The sequence below is a fragment of the Phocoena sinus genome, chromosome 14, assembly GCF_008692025.1.
Source record: "Phocoena sinus isolate mPhoSin1 chromosome 14, mPhoSin1.pri, whole genome shotgun sequence".
In the NCBI taxonomy this organism is placed as follows: Eukaryota; Metazoa; Chordata; class Mammalia; order Artiodactyla; family Phocoenidae; genus Phocoena; species Phocoena sinus.
This window is the reverse complement of record NC_045776.1, coordinates 20,816,680-20,839,672: the sequence shown is the minus strand read 5'-3', so window position 1 is coordinate 20,839,672 and position 22,993 is coordinate 20,816,680. Positions and strand designations below refer to the sequence as shown.

The window sequence follows — 22,993 nt, the reverse complement described above, 5'->3', positions numbered from 1 at the left end:
CAGTGGCCATGGCTCACGGGCCCAGCCGCGCCGCGGCATTCAGGATCCTCCCGGACTGGGGCACGAACCCGTGTCCCCTGCATCAGCAGGCGGACCTTCAACCACTGCGCCACCAGGGAAGCCCTCATTGCCTATTTTAAAGCCCTCAATCACATTCTGAAGTACTGGGGATTAGGATATCAATATATGAATTTGGGGTTTTGGAGGGCAGGGGGCAAAATTCAGCCCATAGCAATGTGTTTTGACAATTGTATCCACCCATGTGACAGACATGAACTAAGATGCAGTTTTATTACCCCAAAAAGTCTCTTTGTACCCATATCCAATCAATCCTCCAGTGAAGTTGCCATAGGCAACTACTTTTCTGATTTGTATTACTGTAGATTAGTTTTATCTATTCTTGAATTTCTCATATCAATGGAATTATGCAGTATGTACTTTTTTGAGTCTGGTGTCTTGTCAAATCCAATCTTATATCTTATTGCTATTTTCCTCACTATCTTCCGAGAATTCCATATTTCTCTTTCTGATTTGGATCTCTGTTGGATTTCAAATCTTTTTCTTCCTTAGTTTGCACTCTCATATTCCTTGCGCATACCGTCATTAACCTCCTGATAAAGCGTACACAGATGGATATCTTTGAGGCCACTCATATCTGAAATACCCCTATATTTATACTTATGCAAGTGTATGTTCTTATGCTTGTGTTATAGTTTCCTCATACATCATAATTTATTTGGCTTGACATGGAATTCTAGGTTTAAATGTTTTCAAACATTAAATGTTTTTGAGAAATCTGACGTTATTCTTATTCCTGATTATGTTTTATGTACCCCTTTTCTGTTTTTTTTTTTTTCTTCATTCTGGAAGCTTTTGGATCGTCCCTCCCCCACGAGGCTCTAGTGTTTCACATAATATGCATTAATGTGGTTCTTTTCATTTATTATGTTAGATATTCCATAATCCCTTTCAGAATGGGCTCTCAAGTCTTCCAGTTCTGCAAAGTTTTTATTGGGGAGGAGGATTTTTTTGTTTTGGTTTGTTTTGTTTTTTCTAATTTACTGTGTTTTATTTTTCCTGTTCCTTCATTCTCTCATCTTACTATTTGGGTGTCAAAAATTATGGACTAAACCTCTGATTTCTTATCTTTTCTCTCCAATTTCCTTTGACTACCTTTTTTCCCCCAATGAATTTTGGAAGGTGTCTATTAATTTATCTTCTAATCTATCTATTGAATATTTAATTTGTGCAACCAAATTATACATGTCATAAGCTTTTTCAAAATCTTTTATTTTTCTTGTATTTTATCCTATTTATGGATGCAGTAGCTTCTCTTTGATTATTAGGGTATTAATGACAGTTCTTTGGATCCTTTATCCTTACACTAATGCTGTTTCCTTCAAGTGCCATTATGCTCTTATGTGTTTTTCTCTCTGTGTGTTATGGCGAAGGCTTTGTTTTCAATGTCTGATAGTCTTAAATTACCAGTTTACATAAAAATGCAGTAATAAAAAGGTGATTATGAAGTGCAAACTCTAGTGCATGAGTGGAGGTTATAAAGTGGTCTCCTCACGGTTGGGGGATTGATCAGGAACCTATCTGTTCTTTTCTCTTATTCTCTTAAATTTTGTCTAGAGAACAATTATCTGATATTCTGGCTGGGAAGTGTACACCTGGTTGCCATTGCTCTGGGTATCAGATGAAGGAAGAAGACTTGAGTGTCTTATGTCATTGACTTAACAACCCTTGCCCTCATCTCTATTCTCTCCTGTGCCTGGTGTCCCTGAATCTGTGGCTTCTGTTTCAATATCCCTGGAGAATGAAGCTTCCAGCTACTCCAAGATCAGGGAGTGTTAGCAGACTGGTTTTGCAGAATGTGATAGGACTTTCAATCCATCTTCTGTCTCAGAAACATAACTGTCCTGCTTTGTAAGGTATTTAGGAAGTAACAGTTTCTAGTCTTCCCTGAATTTGGTCCTGCCAATCACCTTGTTTTCATTAATATCTCTTAAGGAGGTACTTAGGTTTCATCTCTCTCCTTTGGCTCAGTCACACTTTTCCTCATTTGCACCTTCAAAAAATTTGTTAACCTCTCTCATTCATTAGAGTCCTATTAATCTATTCCTTATAGGTTTATACCATTTAGAATATTTTACTGTCATTTTAGTGGCATTTACGAAGGAGAGATGATAATGCATGTAATCAACCAAATGAATTGTGTAAATTTGTCAAAATCAGACATATAGTTGTAAGAATGGATTTAATTTGGTTCTAAGGGGTAATCCAACACTTCTTGCATCTCTGCCTTATTTGCACTTATGTTTGTGTCAATTCTTTTTTTTTTTACATCTTTATTGGAGTATAATTGCTTTACAATGGTATGTTAGTTTCTGCTTTATAACAAAGTGAATCAGTTATACATATACCTATGTCCCCATATCTCTTTCCTCTTGCGTCTCCCTCCCTCCCACCCTGCCTATCCCACCCCTCTAGGTGGTCACAATTCTTTGACCCTATCCTGTTGTCCTTCCTTTCTCCAATCTTTTAATTTACGTCTATTATTTTACAGAGTATCAAAGTAAGCTGGCTGCCTCCTCCACCAGGAACACAAAATGGATTTATTACCGGCTATAAAATTCGACACAGAAAGACAACCCGCAGGGGTGAGGTGGAAACATTGGAGCCAAACAACCTCTGGTACCTGTTCACAGGTCAGTGTTCACGTGGGGGGGTCTTGGAAGGTTTTGATGAATTAAATGCCTCAGCATCAGAATATTTTTTGCTGGTAAACAACTTAACCATTTTTTTCCTGTTAAATGGCATGTAATGGTCTGAACGAGAATAACCTTTACGTTTTTAACTTGATATTCCCTGTAGTGCTTTCACTACATATTTTGCTTCTGGATCATCATCTTAATAAACATGTCACTGAATTTTTATCCATATTATTTTCTTAGTATTATTGGTTCAACAACTTCTGTTGTCAAATACTTTTTAACTGTTTAATAACTTTTTTTTTTGCGGTACACGGGCCTCTCGCTGTCGTGGCCTCTCCCGTTGTGGAGCACAGGCTCCGCACGCGCAGGCTCAGCGGCCATGGCTCACGGGCCCAGCCGCTCCGCGGCATGTGGGATCTTCCCGGACCGGGGCACGAACCCGTGTCCCCTGTATCGGCAGGCGGACTCTCAACCACTGCGCCACCAGGGAAGCCCTGTTTAATAACATTTAAAAGTCGTGTAATCAAATGGTTCCAAGTTTAAGTCATTTTGAGCCCTGTTCCCTCAAACTCCAGGAGTGAGAATGAAGTTAGAAAATGGAGAGAGGGGTAGTTTGGGGAATAAAGAGAACAATTCTACTTTCCATAAATAAAGAAGTAAATTCACTTACATAGCAATGTTGGTGGAACTCATAGTGGGTCAAAATTCTCTCTGAAAACTGGATCCAGTTTCCGTGTAGTACTTAGATAATTTTTTTTTTATTTTATAAGATTAATAATCATATAATTCCTTTAACTTTTGGAACCATTAATACCTGTCAGTCCAGTTCCTGGAAAACAGAGACTGAGTCAGGCTTTCAAGTTAATGCGTTTGGGGTGCAAGCCCAGGAAAGCAAGAGTGAGGGAACAAGGAAAATGAGCCAGGGAGGAAAATAAATCAAATAATGATGACATATTATTGAGCTGGCCCCAAGTTTAGAACAAACCCAGAGCTTGCTTGGCCTTGGTAGGATATCACTAGAGAAGCTAATTTAACTGCTGTGGCCCACAGAGGATGGCTGGATAGGAAGCGTGAGCAGTTTCTCTCTTGTCTATCGTTGGTCAAAGTTAACCCACCAACAGGTTGTTCACTGTTTTGTACCTCCTGCCGGCCCCCTGGGAAGCCAGCACTTCTGGTAAATGTACACACATGGAATTCTCTCCTTTTCCTCAGCACTTTATGTGGTGATGGCTTGGTCTAGGGTGGCAGCAGCACTTGGGGCTGTATAGTACCAAAGAGAGCATGAACTAAGGGTTTGGAATGCAAAGCATATAGCAGTGGCTCATGGCAAAAACTGGCGGGTCAAGTTGAGCATATGTGTCACGGCACATAAACTGGCTTCATGAGAACATGCAAATTAAAAATCATAACTTACAGAAAATGGATAACTATCATCGCAGATGAGAATAAAGGAAAGTAACTCCTTATTTATTCCTTTCTCTGTATGAGGTACTCAGTAAATTTCCATCTGAAATCATAAAACACACACAATGTAAGCTACTTGCTCAGCCTACAATATGAGACTTGATAGAAAGCTGGTTTTTCCCTTTAGGTTTTGCCTCTTATGCCTATAAAATGTTAACGTGATTGTGAGTGCTTCCAAAATAGATTACCAAAAAATTACATTACTTGTTTTATATCAGGACAAAATCTCCTAGGAAGGTATTATTAAATCTAAGCGGAACTTACGGCACTCTACCATTCCATTTAAAAAGCTTAAGGAAAGCCAAGATCCTGTCTTTTTCCTGGATAAAATGATGGGAAGAAGGTAAAAATATTGAAGTGAGGCATGTTTGCTCACTGGAATATTTGGTACAACATGTGCATAGTTTACTTTAAAATAAATCACCAAAATTGAAAAATCTTGCTTTAAAAATTTTAGTATAATTCCTAAGAGTTAATATTTGAATAGAAGAAGAGGCTCTAAGAATAATTTAATCCAAACCTTGTATTTTAGTAGATATTGGCATTTGAAGTCCTGAAACTTTTTTTAATCATTGCTTTTCCTTCTCAAATGAAAAATATTAAAAATATAAAATAAACTTTTTAATAAAATAATTAAAATATGAGCATTCCAATAGAAAAACTAAGGACTGGATATTCAATTTACAGAACTATAAATAGCCAACAAGTGTAATAAAATGTTCAATCTCATTAACAGAGAAATGCAAATTAAAACAAAAATGAGTTAGCATTTTCCTTTGATTAAAGTAATAAAGATAAAAATGAATGATGATACACTGTTTAGGAAGGTGTACAAAAGAAACATGAACTCTCATATACTACTTGTGGGACAGAAAGCTTCTAGAATCTTTCTGGAAAGCAATGTGGAGATTTCTTTTATATACAGATGTATGTGTGTGTATTCATAAATGTATGAGTCAAGTTTCCAACTTCTAGGAGTTTGTTCCAATTCGGCAGACATATTTTTTTGCAAAGTTTTGAACTAAAAACATGTTCATTGCACCGTTACTTTAATAGCAAATAACAAGAAAAAAAAAGACCCTAAGTATCTAACTGTAGGCAGTTAACTAGAAAATTCAGACACAATCATATCAAGGAATCCTGTATATCTATTGAGAATACTGTAATGTAAACATGTTAAATTACATGTTAAATATTTAAAGCATGTTACGTGAATAACTCAGTTTTAAATCAGTATTAAGCATGAGTCCATATTTATAAACCAAAAACTCCGTAAGAAAATATTTAGAATAATATGTTCTAAATATCAAAATATTAATGGTGATTATTGCTTACTTTTGTAACAATAAAATATGCATTTTAACTGCATATGTACAGTGAAAAACAAATAAAATGTCAAGACTCTGATGTTATAACTTTTGATTACCAAAATTGAAGACTTCCTACCACTGACTTTAACTGTATGCCCATTGAACAGCTAAGAAGGGACTGGACAAGAGAAAAAATGAAGAATGACCTTACTGATATGAATTGTTTAGTATTTATGGGTTTTTTGCCAAATGGAATTTAACACATTCAGCTTAATATAATCAAGCCAAAATTTTGACTCTCTAAATATAAAAATTTTAGGATTTTCTTTCGACGAAAAGCAAAATTGTTTAAAAAGATAACTATATAGAGCAGCAGGTTTTAGCCTTTTTACTATCAAAGATGCTATATTAGTCCTAGGGGGGTCGTAACAAATTACCACAAATGTGGTGGCTTAAAAGAACAGATATTTTTTTCAGTTCAGGAGAAACCAGAAATCTGAAATTAAGGTGTCTGCAGGATTGGTTTCTTCTGGAGACTCTGAGAGAAAATGTCCTATGTTTGTCTTCTAACCTCTGATGGTTGCTGGCAGCCCTTGACATTCCTTAGCTTATAGATGCATCTCTCAGATCTCTGCCTCCATCCCTGCATCACTTCCTCTGTGTGTCTCTACGTCTCTCTTCTTATAAAGACACCATTCGTTGGGTATAGACTCTGTAGTAATCCAGGATGATTCCATCTCAAGGTCCTAAAGTAATTATATCTGTTAAGACCATATTTCCAGGAAAGGCTATATTTGGATGTTCCAAGTATACTGTATTCTAGTCACTAGACACCTTTCATTACTTTTCCTCTCAAGGACAATCATTTTGAATTATACCCTCTAATGAAACTTTAGTTATCCAAAAATAAACAGTTCAGCCCTATATCTTTATTCCTCTGAAATATATGTGGCAATTAACCCTTCTAATCAGCATAGGATAACCCATCTTCACTCTGGTTTAATATCATTCCAGTCAAAAGCAAAGAAAGGATGAATTAATTAGCTTGTTATTGAAATGAGGCACAAATGCCCCTTCCCATCTTTATACATTTGTAGGAATCTGGACTGCAAACTTGAAACCTTTATTCAGAATGTTCCTTCTTCATTTCAATTGTTATAAAATGAATTTGAGAGTGCAAACATAATCTGAGCAGTTATACTTGTAACTGTACTCGATATGTATTGCAAAAAAGTCACGCAGCCTCATTTTTAATTTGAAATAGAGAATTACAGAAACCCAGAGGATAGCCTCATACTCTTAAAACATTAAAAACAAGCTTTGCAAAGCCTCTGCCTTCCTCTCCCCAGTTCTGTGTCCTGGCTTTAGTAATGCACGTTGCATTCCTAGATGTAGTGGGAATGTCTTTCAGGCTACAAAGCATTGAGGAATCAGGAAGTACTACACACTGGTTGATTGGCTGTGGTTTTTGACTTGTCCCCAGGATATATTTAGTAACTTACCCACTTTGTAGTAAGCGGAAGTAATTGATTTTCTATTTGAATCTTCAGCACTTTAAAATGTACAGGATTTGCCCCCATGTTTTCAATACCTGTAAAGTACATGGATATGTTGATTTGGCTGTTAGAAAATTGAAAATGCCAGAATGTTTCCTTTGGATGGTATAAATATTCAGCTGTAGAGACTCAAATATTGTTTTTTACAGTCTTCTATTTGTTAAGCAGTTGTTTTTTGTTGTGTGTGTTTTTTTTACTAGGATAATGAGACATCTGCAATAACAAAGTAATTCAGAGTTATAACAAGGAGTTTAAATCACTGCTATCAATTTTATTGTGGGAACCCAAGTCAACTAAATTTTAAAGTGCTGTTTTTAATTTTTGAGTGCTCTTCAGAGAAGGTTGTTTGGAACTGAATTTAAGAGTTTTCTCATGCTTCATGACCAATATAAAAATAAATATAGTGGTAAACATGCATTGGTGTTTTATGGACTGAAAAATTGAAATAATGGCACAGCAATTTTATAACAAGGTTAGCATTAGGGGAATAAAGGGAAGGTATATTGTTTGAATAATACATCATCTGTTGACCATAAGTTTTAAGAAACTAGAAAAGAACTGAAGAATTACAGAGTTTGAAGGCACTTATTGTTGGGGATAGAAACAGGCAGAAGACAATCTGCTTTTAACAATAGAATTTTTTACAGCTAAGAAAAGCATTGCTACCTATACCATACTTCTTTTAGAATAAAGTTGTACTTAGAAGCAGCTAGGCAGACACACACACGCACACACACACAAACACACACACACGCACATTGAGATTGAACGATACGTCCCTGACAAACAGAACAGGAAACACACAATTCATCTCATCCAAAGCCCTTTTTTTTTTATAGAAGAGGTAACTGAAGTCAGAAGAATGACGTTTCTAGGATGTACCATTAGTTAATGGTATAGATTCCAACTAGATCACAGACGTTCTGATTCCTAGTTATGTGCTCCTTGTACTATACAGTGTTGTCATCTTTAGCTCACTTTATTGTGAGTGACTCTAGCTGTTGTATCAATCTGTAAAAGAGCATTGATATAAACAATTTTAACATTTATAACAATAATAACAGCAATAGCAACTTTGACAACAGCTCTATGCTGGAAACGGTATGGAGGTTCCTCAAAAAGTTAAAAATAGAACTGCCAGTGAACCACCAATCCCACTTCTGGGTACATATCCAAAAGAATTGAAATCAAGATCTCAAAGAGATAGCTGCATTCCCACATTCATTGCAACGTTGTTCGCAATAGCCAAGGTAGAGAAACAACCCAGATTTCCATCGACAGACAAATGGATGAAGAAACTGTGGTATGTACATACAACGGAATATTAATCAGCTTTAAAATAGAAAACAAAATCTTGCCATTTGCAGCAACACGGGTGGACTGGGAGATATTATGCTAAGTGAAATGTCAGTCCCAGAAGGGCAGATACATGATTCCACATATACGAGGTGTCTAAAATAGTCAAACTTTTGGAAACCGAGAATAGAATGGTGGTTGCCAGGGGAGAAGGAGAGGGGGAAATGGGCAGTTGTTCAACGGGTATAAAATGACAGTTATACAAGATGAATAAGTTCTAGAGATCTGCTGTACAACAAGTACCTATAATTAACAGTACTGTATCGTGCACCTAAAAATTTGTTTAGAAGTCATCTCATGCCAAGAATTCTTACCATTAAAAAAAAGTGATAAAAGCAAGAGGACAAAAGAGTCTTTTGAAGGTGATAGATAGGTTTATTACCTTGATTGTGGTGATGGTATCATAATGTATACATTTGTCCAAACTCATTAAAAATGTGCAATTTTGGGCATATTCAGTATACCTTGATACAGCTGAAAAAATATCCATGATAAGAAAATAGAGCTGTATCTATTTTAAAATTTAATCTTTATAATAATTTTTTATTCATATACACATTTTATTGTTGAGAAATCTTAGGCAAAGAAAGAGGGCTAGTAAGTTTTTCAAGGTCATGCAGCTAATAAGTGGGGCAGCAAAAACTTAAGTCTAATTCTGCCTGAATTGAAAACCTATACCCTTAACTCTTAAACTATAGGTAATATGATGTTGACCATAAGCAATGACTATGTGGTTGTGTGAGTATGTAAAGGGATAGTGAAATAATGCAAGGATGGAAAGAGATATCTATTGAATAATAAAAATTGAGGATTAACTTTGCAACTAGAGGAACTGAGTAACTTTAGAAGAGATTAAGTCAAAACTTTCCTACCAATTTATTTTTGAAATACTGTTTAATATTTCCATTAGCCCAACTCAGGAAACACATCTCAGATAACAGCTTTGAGAAATACATACACAAAACAGCTTTTGATTACACGCTGGTTTCCTTCTATCCCATCTCCAATGAATGAATGAATGAATGAATGCATCCATCCATCCATCCATCCATCCATCAATGGAGTGTTTCAAGTGAGAAAATAATCTGCAAATGTTAGTTATCTTTATGTCTATTAAATGCCTAATTTAATAAATTATTTTTGAAAGCAGTTTGTCATTTGATTCTCAAAAGAATAAGGTAGAAATGCAGGTATTATTACCTAATAAATGTATATGAGAAACTGAGATTAAAAGAGCTCTCAGAACATCTAAAACTTGTCTGGCCAACTACCCCTCACAACAAAAAAGCAGGAACATTTGAAAGCTAGAATTCAGGGTAATGTACTGCCTGACTCTGAAAAGCCAAAATTTCTGGGTTTGCTTATCACTGCATCCTCCACTTATCTAGACTAGAAGAGGGTCACAGGTTTAATTCTGTTGCTAAAGGTCTGGTACAGAAAGCACTGAATTTAGAATCAGAAGGCTTGGGTAAAGATATCTTGAAAGTGGAATTTATTATTTTTTTAATCCCACTGTGTAAAACTCAGATTTATCTGTAGGTAATACTATAGTAAAGCAGATTCAGTGCAATCTAAAGAAGAACTTTTATTAACAAGCAAAACAGTTGGAGTGGATTCCATCCCTTGGTGAATTTCTTATTCCAAAAGTATCCCTGCTTTATTTACAGGACCACTTAGTTGGATGTACAGTGTTAGATGGGCCATTTGACTAGACATTATGATCTCTTTTAATATTGGGATGTTATATATATCTTTAAATATTTTCTTACACTTAATCTAGAATTTCTGGGTGTTATTAGTGAGATTCCACAGCAACACTCTAGAATAAATTCCAAAAGTTTTAAAATTTAAGCTAAAATACAATATTTCAAAAGTTAACAGGATTTTCAGGTTGACCTAGGTACTACTCTATATAGAATATTAAAGCTTCACTACTGATATCATAGAGAGAAAGATATGAAAAGCTACGCTACTGTATATGGTTAGAAGGGATATTCTGATAAGTGGCTTGGGGGGTGCCAGGTGAGGCCTCATAGGGGAAACACGTAATGGTTGGTCTTTTAACTGCCTTCTAATTGTTACTTCAAGTTATTATTCAAGCTATTAGTAGGCTTTTGTTTTACTCAAAACTGAATTAATGATACTGACAGAGCCTAAACTCAAAATATGTAAATTGAAATTTGGCAAAATTATAAGAAGAAATTTGCATATCTACTTTATAGTGAGATATTTGAATTAACTTATGTTAAAAATTGATAGATTCTGCATGAGAAACACCACTCGATTTAAAGTCAAATGAATGGAACAGAATATACGGCATTCAGAAAGATTTCCTTTTATAGTCAAAATATTGCATGTAAGAGAATGGTATGTCAATCAAGGTTTGACCAGAGACACAGAATCAGTGGAGATATATACTAAGAGATTTATTGCAAGCAATTGACTTAACTGACTATGATGGCTGGCTGGGCAATTCCGAAATCCACAGGGCAGGCCATCAGGAAAGATAGCTGGAACGCTGAGGCTGCAGTCTGCAGGTGAAATTTCTTCTTCAGGGAAGCCTCAGTCTGCGCTTCAGTCCCTTCACCTGACTGAATCCGGCCCACCCAGATTATCTAGGATAATATCCCTTATGTAAAAGCAACTGAATATGGACTTTAGTCGTATCTACAAAATACCTTCCCAGCAACACTGAGTGTTTGATTGAATAACTGGGGACTTTACCTTAGCTAAGTTGACACATAAAACTGACCATCACACAAAGTATTTCAAATCAGTCACTGGAGGTGGTACTGAATAATTGTCCATCCATTTCAAAGAAAAATGAAGTTAAATTTCCCCTTACTGTAAAAGAGTATATTCTTGATGGACTTAAACTATTTGAGGTGAGACCAGTATGAAAGTCATGAGCTGTAATGATTGCAATAATTTGGTAAACATTTCTTCCTAGAGTTCTCTCCCTGTGAGATTTTGTTTTTTGGTTTTCTTTAAAGATTTAATTTTATTTATTTTTGGCTGTGTTGGGTCTTCATTGCTGCACGCGGGCTTTCTCTAGCTGTGGCGAGCGGGGGCTGCTCTTCGTTGCATTGTGCAGGCTTCTTCTTGAGGTGGCTTCTCTTGTTGCAGAGCATGGGCTCTAGGCAGACAGGCTTCAGTAGTTGTGGCACATGGGCCCAGTAGTTGTCTCTCGCGGGCTCTAGAGCGCAGGCTCAGTAGTTGTGGCGCACAGGCTTAGCTGCTCCGTGGCATGTGGGATCTTCCCGGACCAGGGCTCAAACCTGTGTCCGCTGTATTGGCAGGCGGATTCTTAACCACTGCGCCACCAGGGAAGTCCCTCCCTGTGAGTTTTTAATTTCCCGGAAGAGCCTCTGTAATCCCTCTGCCTCAGGAATCAACAGCAGCACCTATGAAGGGTGAAAAATGTTAACAAGTATCAGATCAATGCCATGTTAACTAAGGGACAAGTCAAAGTGAGCACAAGCCTACTTAAGGCACCACAAAGCCTTTATGTTCAAAAGCGTCCGTTCACCACCTTGCTGATGGTGTTGGATATTGTATTGTAGTCTAATATTTCCTTTGTGCTAAGACTTGCTTTAGTGGATCTTTCAACAGTTGTTTTGTGTTTGTGCCTTCCCTGTGTCAGGCACTGTAGTGGCTCTATGGATATACAATTAAAACACTGATGATAACAAGACAACAGCACCAAAACTATTCTCAGTCCATGCCTTCCGGTCTGTTTTAGAAAATTAGAAGCCTCTTAAGAGGACAGCGTTTTGTGTGGGTGAGTTTATCAAACTGTCTTCTCTAACAGTACTAGTGTTTCGCCAAAAGCCTACTTTCGGTTTTAAGGTTCGTTGGATTCCCTGGCAAAATAACCACTCATCTCACACAAATAAACAGCTTCAATCAAATCTTTAATAGAAGGTGATTTAATTTAATTTCAATATACGATCATTAGAAGGAATTATATCAATTTCAATCTACAATTATTGGAAGGAAAGGAATAAGAATATTAACAAAGTATATAACAGAGTATACCTCACCAAATTGGGCCGACACCTACTTCCAGATCCAAGCAGCAGCAGCTGGGAAGTCCTGAGTAACATCAATCTGGAGCCCCAATTGGGGAAGGGTCCCAGGCAGTGCGGCCACCGCACGGGTGAGACTTCAAGTTGTAGTTCTGGGGGCTCCCGCTTATAATCCCAGGTCGCAAACTCATATCATCAGTTTGCATGCAAAAATGCAGCTCTGGATTCACTTTAACAGTGCTGTTGTTTTCACCATGGTGGGGGTCACAGGATTTTTCAGACCCCGGGGGACTGGCCAGGTCCCCAGGGCTCAAGAAATTCCAAGACCCACTCCCTCTCTTATCGTAAACGCCGTTTGATTTGCTAGCAGCAATTGTTAGGTAAGTAGGGAGGCGCGCAGTCCAGGTAGGGTCACGGGTTGGTCAGAGGCCAACTTCTGTCTCTGAAGCCTGAACAAGGCTATTTTACTAGTGTCCCCAACAACTAGTTATTGAAGACAACTGCCCTTCGACATTAACAAGTCCATTCTAACCATCATGTAAAACACCATCTCCTATTAATAGTAAGTTAGAATTCTTCTCAGTACCAAGATTTACTCATCTTCCTATGCAAAAATATACAAGTACATAACTTTGTACTTGATAGAAGCATCATTTCTCTAATAGCTTTATTTATGACTTTTCCTTGGCTCCAAATGTTCATGGCATTTCAAATTAATGGAAAAAGCAGAGAGGTGTTAATTTTTATCAGTGTTGTTCAGCTCATTGAGGTTTAAGAACTTGTCAGTTTAAACTGAGTCCTCAATGTCTCAAAAAAGTCATATGGTCTTTTGACAAGCATCATGTGTTTTACAATAATTTTTCATGTTAATGAGCAACATTGAGATTCAGTTAAAAGGAAAAGTGTTTACATTAAAAATTTACACGTATCACACTCATGATACACAGGGCCTCTCTTGTCTACCTATACTCTCTGTGTACTGGAAAATCAGCTCTAAGGTCATCACTGTGTCCTATAATGTATGTCCAAATTATCATAGAGTTAGACTTTCTTCATGCTCTAGTATGGAAGCTAATGCAAAACGAACTATGTCTTGTGATGTTTTCGAGAGACAAAGACCTAGTTTTTCTGCTGAAGTACAGTGGCTTTGGAGTTTTCTTTCTTGGCCCAAAGGGAACATAATCACTGACCTTGAATGAATGATGGAGCATAAATTTTTAGATTGACTCTTCTTGATTTATAGGCAGGCCTCTTCTGAACTGTGAGGAAAAATGATCCTTGCTATTTTTGATTATTTCTTCATCGTTCATATTTTATATTCTGCCTCTGCCCTGAGGCTATTCTCAGGGTTACATTTTTGTAAACTGGAAAAAATAAATGAGGATATATGAAAAATAATTTGATTTCTTGCTGTAATCTTCCAACCCTTTTGGCTAAAATAATAATTACCACAACAATCACAAACAATGTAAAGCATGTCTACTATTGTTAAAATTTTGCTAAAACGTTTAAAACCCACCAGAAATACTTGTTTTCAGTAAGTTTTTTCTTCTGGGGAAAATTCTTTCACAGGACTGGAGAAAGGAAGTCAGTACAGTTTTCAAGTGTCAGCCATGACAGTCAATGGCACTGGACCACCTTCCACCTGGTACACAGCAGAGACCCCGGAGAATGATCTCGATGGTAAGACCTTTCCCCAGTCACTGTCACTCTGATTTCTGTCTTCTTCGTTACTTCAGCTTCAAAGGATACCTTAAAAAAATTGATAAACTTCAACGTTGGGGATATTTATTCTTCTTAAATTTTTAGATGCAAAACAAAAACAAAACAAAGTGAAAATGCTTAATGAATAACAGAGTCTTCAGCAATGCCATATAAATATAAATCAATAATAGTCTTCATAACAAATTACTTTTTTTTTTCAAAATAATTTGAAATGATCTTTTTACTTTGAATAATTGACCTTCTAACCATTTTCTTCACAGGAATGGGCGCAATTTCTGATAATGATCATAAAACATAATTACTTTACATATAGCTTCTCTGGCTCTTTCATGGTGCTTCTGCAAAACAGCAAATATGTATTTTTGACACGCTTATGATATGGTCATTAATATCTGACACTTATTTTTTTGTATAAAGGACAATCTGCCTTATTTGCTTAATTGATAGTTGTCTGAAATACTTGTGGATGAGATATTGAGATTCATATAAAAGTCACATGTCACTACATTAAATATAACAACATCTTCAGAATTAACAGTTGAGAAATACTTCTTGAGATAAAAAGCATCATGACTAAATACAAAAATACAATTCAAGAGAAAGGGTTAATGGAAGCAACAAAAAAAAGTGAATAATAAAAATAAACAGAAATATAAATAACAAAGCAAAAATATACTCTAGAGAATTAGAGTTACAAATGAGCAAAGTAGAAATTAATAAAAATGAAAGATACTTGAAAAGAGGTAAGTTATGATCAGTAAACTTAAAGCTAGGTGATTCAAACTGGGGCAAAGAAAAAAGTAGCTGAAAGAATAAACACATGTGTACTGAAAATGTGGTGACTCAAGATGGCTGCCTATATAACCGGCAATGGAATTCACTTCTTCTTCACTAATAGACCCGAAAATATTCAAGTTACTGGAAGGTGAAAATTCTGTATCTCTTTCTTTTCCTCTCCTTTTTCTCTCTCCCTCTCTTCTCTCCATCACCATTCCTCAAATCCGTCCTCCCTTTCTCTTCCTTAAACTCCTTCTTTTAATTTTCTTCCTTTTTGATCTTTCCCTTCTTCCCTTTCTAAAGAACTCACTGCCATACATGATTTTAATATAGTCACAGATTTGGGTTTACAACATGATTATGGTGGCAGTAAAACAATCAACGTACACTATTTCCACAGTAATGATAATCACTGCCATGTGATAGCACATTAATTCAAAGAAAAGTTATAGAAAATTTGCTAAACATCAGGCATTGTGCTTAGCTCTGAGGATATAATAATAAATAAGAAAGACATGATTTTTTTTCCTTGTGGAGCTTTGAAAGACAAACATTCTAAGTGAAGTCATAGGAAATTACCATTGTTATAGTACAAACCTGGTTGAATATTGGCCATATCCTCTTGTTCAACATAGGATGAATGGCTAAATAGAAAGATAGGAAGATAGATAGATAGGCAAAGAGACAGACATAGAGAAGATTTACATCTAAATGAAACCTGAAGGATGAACAAGAATTAGCTATGCAAAAACATACATTAGAAATTGAGGAGGAGAAGTAGAGGGCAAGGTAAATGCATGTTTGAAGTCAAGATAGATCATGGTGCTGCTAGGGACCCAAAATAAAGACCATCAAGGCTGAAACACAGAGATGGCATGCAGTTACTTTTGTAAGGCAGGCATGTTCTAAATCTGGCAAGACCAAATTAAGGATTTTGAACTTTGTCCTAAGAATCTCATTAAAGCCATAACCCGCTTTATCCTAAGCAAGTCATGAAATAATTTTTTAAAATACTGACAATTATGTTTGCATTTTGAAGAGACTAGTCTGGCTAAAGCACAAAAAATGTTTTAGAAGCAGACAGACATGGGCCGACTCAGTTAGGACAACCCTAAAGTAAACCCTGAAGTAAAGTAACTTGGGGCTTAGAAAATGTTATTTAACTTGTCTTAGATAAGGTAAATCGAGAAGTGGAGCTACAAAAATTCACACTTTGCAAAACATACACCCTTCATTAATAGGTTAGGGAACTTGAATTCATGTAATCATTTATTCAACACGTAATTTTTCTTGAAAAATTTTATATACCAGGCATTATTTTAGGTACTAGGGGCAAAGCAATAAACAAAGCCCCTACTCTCAAAGAGTATAAATTTTATTGAGGTAGAGATAGTTAGTGATAAATTATCAGAAGAAAATAAAGTGTGGTAGAAGGAATAACAAATGATTCGGGAGTACTCTTTTTATATAGGGGATTGAGAAGATTTCTCATATTAGGAAAATATAGCACAGACTTTGAGAAAGTGAGGGAGACAGCCACGCAAATAGGTCAGACAAGAGCCCTTGGTTCAGAAGGAATAGCAAGAAGAGACCATCCAGAAATTGAAGCCCAGTTGGTGGTTGAAGTATGACAAGGAGGCCAGGATAGCTGGGCCTAAAGTCATGAGGACATGATCTGTCTTATTTAAACAATAAAAGGATGGTTAGGATACGCTGTAGGAATACTTCATTTTTCTATTTTACTTGAGAAATAACTTTTAAAGTTTATATACTTGTGTTTTATACTCTCATCTATACATGTGGGGTATATATTGTTATCCTTACTTTTAAAGAACAGTAACTTAAGCTAAGAAAATTAAACCACCTTGATTCAGTCACTCTGCTGGTAACTGTGGAGCTGACACTTAAGACCGGGTTGGGTGAGTCAATGCCCAGTACAGGTTATCAAAGGAGAGTCCCCATGAATCCTTTAGAACTGACCCAATGACAATAAAAACACAGTGCTTCAAGGCAAAAGATTCTAAGAAATGAGGTCATATCATTTACCAAAACTTAAGGGACTCTATCTCTTACCGGAAGGAGTGAAAATAAATGGAGTGGAGGTGCTGAAGTTCCTATAAAATATCCAGGATGAATGGGATGCTCCAACTTGACTTATGTGTTCTTTCTCCTCACTCTGAAAGACTCACATTGTAAGTAGAACCAAAATGTAAAATCACAGCTCCTGGGATGGCACAAAGCTTCCACTTAACTGCATTCTTTTCATATCTATGTGATCTAAGTAGAATCCGTTTCATACATCTATTCTAATCAAGAACCTCTATGCCGAGCTCATGAATCGTGTCTTAATAAATGCTGTTTCACTGGATGTTTGAACTATACCATGTTTTTAGCTTAATAATATCTCTCTTCTGCATGCAGCATCCCTCCTGACTTTTTTCCTTATTTGAGTATTGATTAAGCAGTTATGATGTGCCAAGTAAACAGGGAGTACAAATGTGAAAAATGAACAGCTCTCTTGAGGCACTAACAGATAATGGCTGCAATGATTGAACAGGCGTCATGAAAACAAATAGTACTTAAGCTAGAAACTTCAGGGAAAGGGGACTGATGGCTAGGATTACAGGGAAGGGTGTGTAGGACAGCATAGTAGACATTTTTCAAAGTGAATACCTTAAGAAAAATCCTTTCTACCACTATTTGTTCAGAATTCATCCTCCCTCATCCAAATGGTACTCCTTTAGCAGCTGGTTAACACATTTCAGTACATTTCAAATACTGCCTCTTCTCTCATTCGTCCACTTCTTCATTTGGATTATAATTGTTTACACAGTTCTTGTCCTTGATCATAAGATGCACATTAGAAATCTGACAAAAGGTAAATGAAAAATTAATAGAAGAAACCTAGTACAGTTCATGCTTCTTGCACATAATGCTGTTATAGTTTATGATTTAAGATAGTATACACTTAAAACATAGTGGAAACTGATAGCCATTTCAGGGTATTTAACTATAGGAGTGTGGGACAGATGTGTTTCACTTGCTTTGTAAAGCATTGATTTTACTCACTGTACTAAATTAATAGGACCAGACATATTTGGTCCTAAGGCTTTCTCAATTTCTGGACCCGTGATCTCTTTTCACTGAGCAACTCCCTGAAACTGATTTCAATTCCTCTTCCTTCCTCCTGTTTTTTTTTCTTTTGACTACATCATTCAAATAGTAGAAAGTATAACCCTTGATACGAATTAATATTCAGATGAATGGACAAGCTCAGAAGTGGTCACTAGTAGCGCCAAGAGAATACTCAGCCTAATGGCTTGCTCTCTTTCTATATGGAAATATAGAAATAATAATATAGAATCTATAGGATAAATATATACATATATTTAAGCTATGGAAGTTTTCTTTAAATATTCATCTCATTTTAACTTATTCAAGTAAATGTTTAAATTATAAAATGAAACTTAGATGACTTCTACCAGAGCTTTCATAGCTAAGCATTCCGAAGTCAGATTTCCATATAGAATGGCTTTGATTTCCTTTATGTTTTTGGATAAGGAGGAAGCAATCCTTTTGAAAACCACTTGAAATGGGAGGCATTCTTTGCTGTAGCCAGAGAAATCTACATTGGATGGGAAACCCAGTGTTGGCCCTTCTAGGTGCATAGTGTTGCATAACTTTCTCCCTTTGCCTTTAAGTCACCTTGTGAACTCAGAAGGTGTGATCTACTCATTAGGGTGGTAACTTTGAGCCTTGCAAGTCAGCTGCAGTTTGTACAGATAGCTGAAAGCAATGAAAGTAATTCCCTCTCCTTCTGTGACTTCTGTAGTTTCTCTTGCCTTCTCTGTTTGATTTAAGCAGTGTGAAGATCTACAGTAACTTGGAGAAATACTCCAATTCCTTATGGATTACCCTTTTAATTAGGATGTTTTGTTAAAGTAATTACAGAGCCAAACCTCACTGTTTGTTCAGGGTTCCCTGAAAGCATGTTTGCTATTACTAACAGCTGGGAAGTTTTAAAATATTTATTTTGTGCCTCAAAATTTCAGCTTAAAAAAACAAAATCATTAGAATTCCCCAAAGTTCTTATGTAAATGTCTTGCATAAGGATATGAAGGAATTTATGATGAAGTTCGGCAAGGCATCCTCCAGGAAATTGAGGTTGGACATCCATTTGTGCTGCTTTAAAAAAAAAAAATTAAAGTGAACAGGTAGAAATTGTTATACAAATCAATAATGATATAATTTAAAATTAAACCTCTACCCTAAAATGGAGGAGCTTGGCTAGCAAAAATCAGCAATGCAGAGACTCCTGAAAATACAAGAGTGATGTAAGCAAAAACTGTGAATCTAAGAAGAGGTTCTAATTTCCTGACCCCAGGAAATAGATAATTAACCCTATTAGCCTGTTCGGTAATGGTAAAGTAGAATTACTGCAAATTCATTTCATTTGAGAAGTGAACCATGAAAAAACTTCTGCCTTTTGGAATCTGCATGATATGTGATACTCCCTGGGCATATGGCTTTGAGAAGGAACACATTAAAGTTTATTTTAAGAATAATGGTAAAATCTAAGATGATGACTCCACCCAGAAAGAAGAAACATTGCATATTAAAAATGTCATATTCATTCAAAAAATAGACTGACAAGTGGGAAATCTCTAGGCAGAAGAAGGAGAAATGAGAAAAATAAGTTTTTGACTAACTGAAATAAATTGAAGAATAGAAAAAGAAAGGAAGAAGGAGAGAAAGAAGGAAGGAAGGAAGGAAGGAGAAAATAATACATGGAAGAGTTGTGGTAGGCTGAATAATGGCCCCCCAAAATGTCCACATCCTAATTCCTGGGGTCTGTGAGTGAGAGGCTTTGCAGATGTGATTAAATTAAGGTTTGCGAGATAGGCGATTATCCTGGATTATCTAGGTGGACCCAACGTTCTTAGAAGAGGGAGGTAGGAAGCTCAGAAAGACAGGAGGTGTGACAGCAGAATCAGGTTGGAGTGACGTGGGGCATGAGCCAAGGAAGTTCGAAAAAAGCAAGAAAACACATGGTCCCTTAGAGCCTCAAGAAAGAGTTACGAGGCCCTGCTGATATCTTGATTTTAGCTCACTGAAACAGATATTGGAGTTCTGACCTCCAGAAATGTAACATAATAAATTTATGCTGTTTTAAGCCACTAAGCTTGTGGTAATTTAATACACCAAGTATAGTAGCAATAGGAAACTAATACAACTGCCAGAAGAAAAAAAAACTTTTTGTTTGTGTCATTTCAATCATTGACAAAGACTAAGTATAATTATACCAAAATAAAATTTGTATAAAATAAGATAAACCAGTTTGTGTTTTCTTTTGGTTTCATGTTAACATCATTTGAGGCCAAAAGGTATGAAAAAAATGAGCAGTAAACTTGAAATAGAGAGTAGGACAAAAAAAAGGGAAAAATAATATTATTTTTATTGGGGGGAATGTAAATTGATACACCCACTATGGAGAACAGTATGGAGGTTCCTTAAAAAACTAAAAATAGAATTACCATGTGGTCCAACAATCTCACTATTGGACATATACCCAGAGAAAACCATAATTCAAAAAGACACATGCAGGCTTCCCTGGTGGCGCAATGGTTGAGGGTCCGCTTGCCGATGCAGGGGACGCGGGTTTGTGCCCCGGTCCGGGAAGATCCCACATGCCGCGGAGCGGCTGGGCCCGTGAGCCATGGCCGCTGAGCCTGTGCGTCCAGAGCACCTCCGGAGCCTGTGCTCCGCAACGGGAGAGGCCACAACAGTGAGAGGCCCGCGTACCGCCAAAAAAAAAAAAAAAGACGCATGTACCCCAATGTTCATTGCAGCACTATTTACAATAGCCAGGTCATGGAAGCAACCTAAATTCCCATCAACACACAAATGGATAAAGAAGATGTGGCACATATATACAATGGAATATTACTCAGCCATAAAAAGGAACGAAATTGGGTCATTTGTTGAGACGTGGATGGATCTAGAGACTGTCATACAGAATGAAGTAAGTCAGAAAGAGAAAAACAAATATCATATATTAAAGCATGTATGTGGAACCTAAAGAAATTACAGATGAACCGGTTCGCAGGCAGAAGTTGAGACACAGATGTAGAGAAGAAACATATGGACACCAAGGGCAAAAAGCCGTGGGGGGGTGGGAATGGTGGTTGATGATTTGGGCGATTGGGATTCACATGTATACACTGATGTGCATAAAATTGATGACTGATAAGAACCTGCTGTATAAAAAAAAAAAAAAAAAAAAGAACTGCCCTACTCCCATCATAAACAGTTTAAAAAAAAAAGGAAAAAGGAAGGAATATAGAAGATTTACTTGGACAAAACTGAAATATTCACACAATAAGAAAATCATATTTTTTTCCCTAAGCATCCAAAGAAAATTTAGTGTTTGCCTATAAAGAAATGGATATTAAAGTTCTTGGATCATACTAAACACATTCATTGATCACCATGTAATTAAACTAATAGTTAATAATAATATAATACCCAATATATATTTGCAAATATAAAACATACTTCTAAATAATTCTTTGGTCCAAAAGAAATTATGCTACATCTCGAATGTAACTTTTAACACCTAAAATCTAGGCAACATGGTTTACTTGTATACCCTTTAGATTAAAAATATTAGGTACAGTTTTATAAAATTGATTTTTAAATTTTAACAAATACAGAAATTATTTTCATTTGACTATTTCTTTTGATAAAAACATGCTTTTAAAATGCATCTAAGTAGTTGTACCAATTTGAGGGTAAAGAGTGTGGGGGGGGTTATACCATTGAGCTTGCAAATGTGATCATCTGGAGATATAAAGATGTTAGTATGAGATTTTATGCACAGTGGAATGTAGGTGGCATGTTGTGAAAAAGGATTTCTTTCACATGGGCTTTTGATAGGAAATCCATGAGATTTTGCATTGCTGATTGACAAATAGGCTCATGGGATAAGGTTAAGCCAGTGGTACAGCAGCCAAGTCATCATGAAGTTGAAGAATCCAGCCCCTTATTCTCATTCAAGTGGAATTCACCTTACATATAAGAAATGTTGCCAGCAAAGCCAAAACTGGTTTTTGAAAGGAATTTAAAATCTGCTTTAGTTCTTCAGCGAGTGGTTGTTCAAAATCTCAGAGCTCCACTATACAAAGGATGGTACAGATTATTTAGACTTCAATAAATGTTCAAGGAAATTCCAAATCCTTGCCTTGGCTGTAGCAAACTTGTTAATGCTCTCATGAAATGTTTGATTCCCTATGACTTGATTGACTTTTTCTAAGTGTAATGTAATGGATAAAATTGTGGACTCTGAAGTCTTAGTAACTAGGTTTGAATCCTGCTCCACTCACTATACAATCTTGGGCAAGTAACAACTTCCCTGAGTTTTCTCATCTACAAATAGAGTAACAACAGTATCAATATCAACACATTTTTGTGAAAATTAACTATGATAATGGTAGTAAAATACTCAGCAGCATGTCTGATATATATCAAACACTCAACAAATGCTTATTGGTATTGTTTGTTTTGATAAATTAGATCTCAAACCTTGACAGCAATATGAAATACTAATATCATTGTCTTATGAAGCTTCTTCTTGTTCATGATCATAAAGCCTTGTCTGCATTAAGAGATTAGATGTGTTCCCTTCTGATACAAAAGCAGGACATACATTTAGCACATCTTAAAAGCCACCATCTAATTAAGGAATAATTTAAAGGGGTGTTGTCATATAATTTTATCAATAGATGCAGGAGGGCGTTTTGTAAATTTAGACGGTTATTACCAATCTTTTAAAAACTCATGTTAACATAGGAATATAAAGAAGCTTTCAAAATATTATTGTAAAAAGCATTATTGGGGCTTCCCTGGTGGTGCAGTGGTTGAGAGTCCGCCTGCCGATGCAGGGGACACGGGTTCATGCACCAGTCCGGGAAGATTCCACATGCCACGGAGCATCTGGGCCCATGAGCCATGGCCGCTGAACCTGCGCATCTGGAGCCTGTGCTCCACAACGGGAGAGGCCA

At 36.4% G+C, this 22,993-nt stretch overlaps 1 protein-coding gene across 1 annotated transcript in view; it reads left to right on the top strand.

Annotated features, from left to right (window-relative positions):
* The window catches only part of DCC (DCC netrin 1 receptor), a 774,287-nt gene that overhangs the window by 532,211 nt on the left and 219,083 nt on the right, over positions 1–22,993 (top strand). Inside the window, exons 13-14 of the mRNA XM_032654035.1 lie at positions 2,570–2,711; positions 14,004–14,114. Of these exons, the coding sequence (XP_032509926.1) occupies positions 2,570–2,711; positions 14,004–14,114 (253 nt within the window). The remainder of the gene's footprint in view (positions 1–2,569; positions 2,712–14,003; positions 14,115–22,993) is intronic.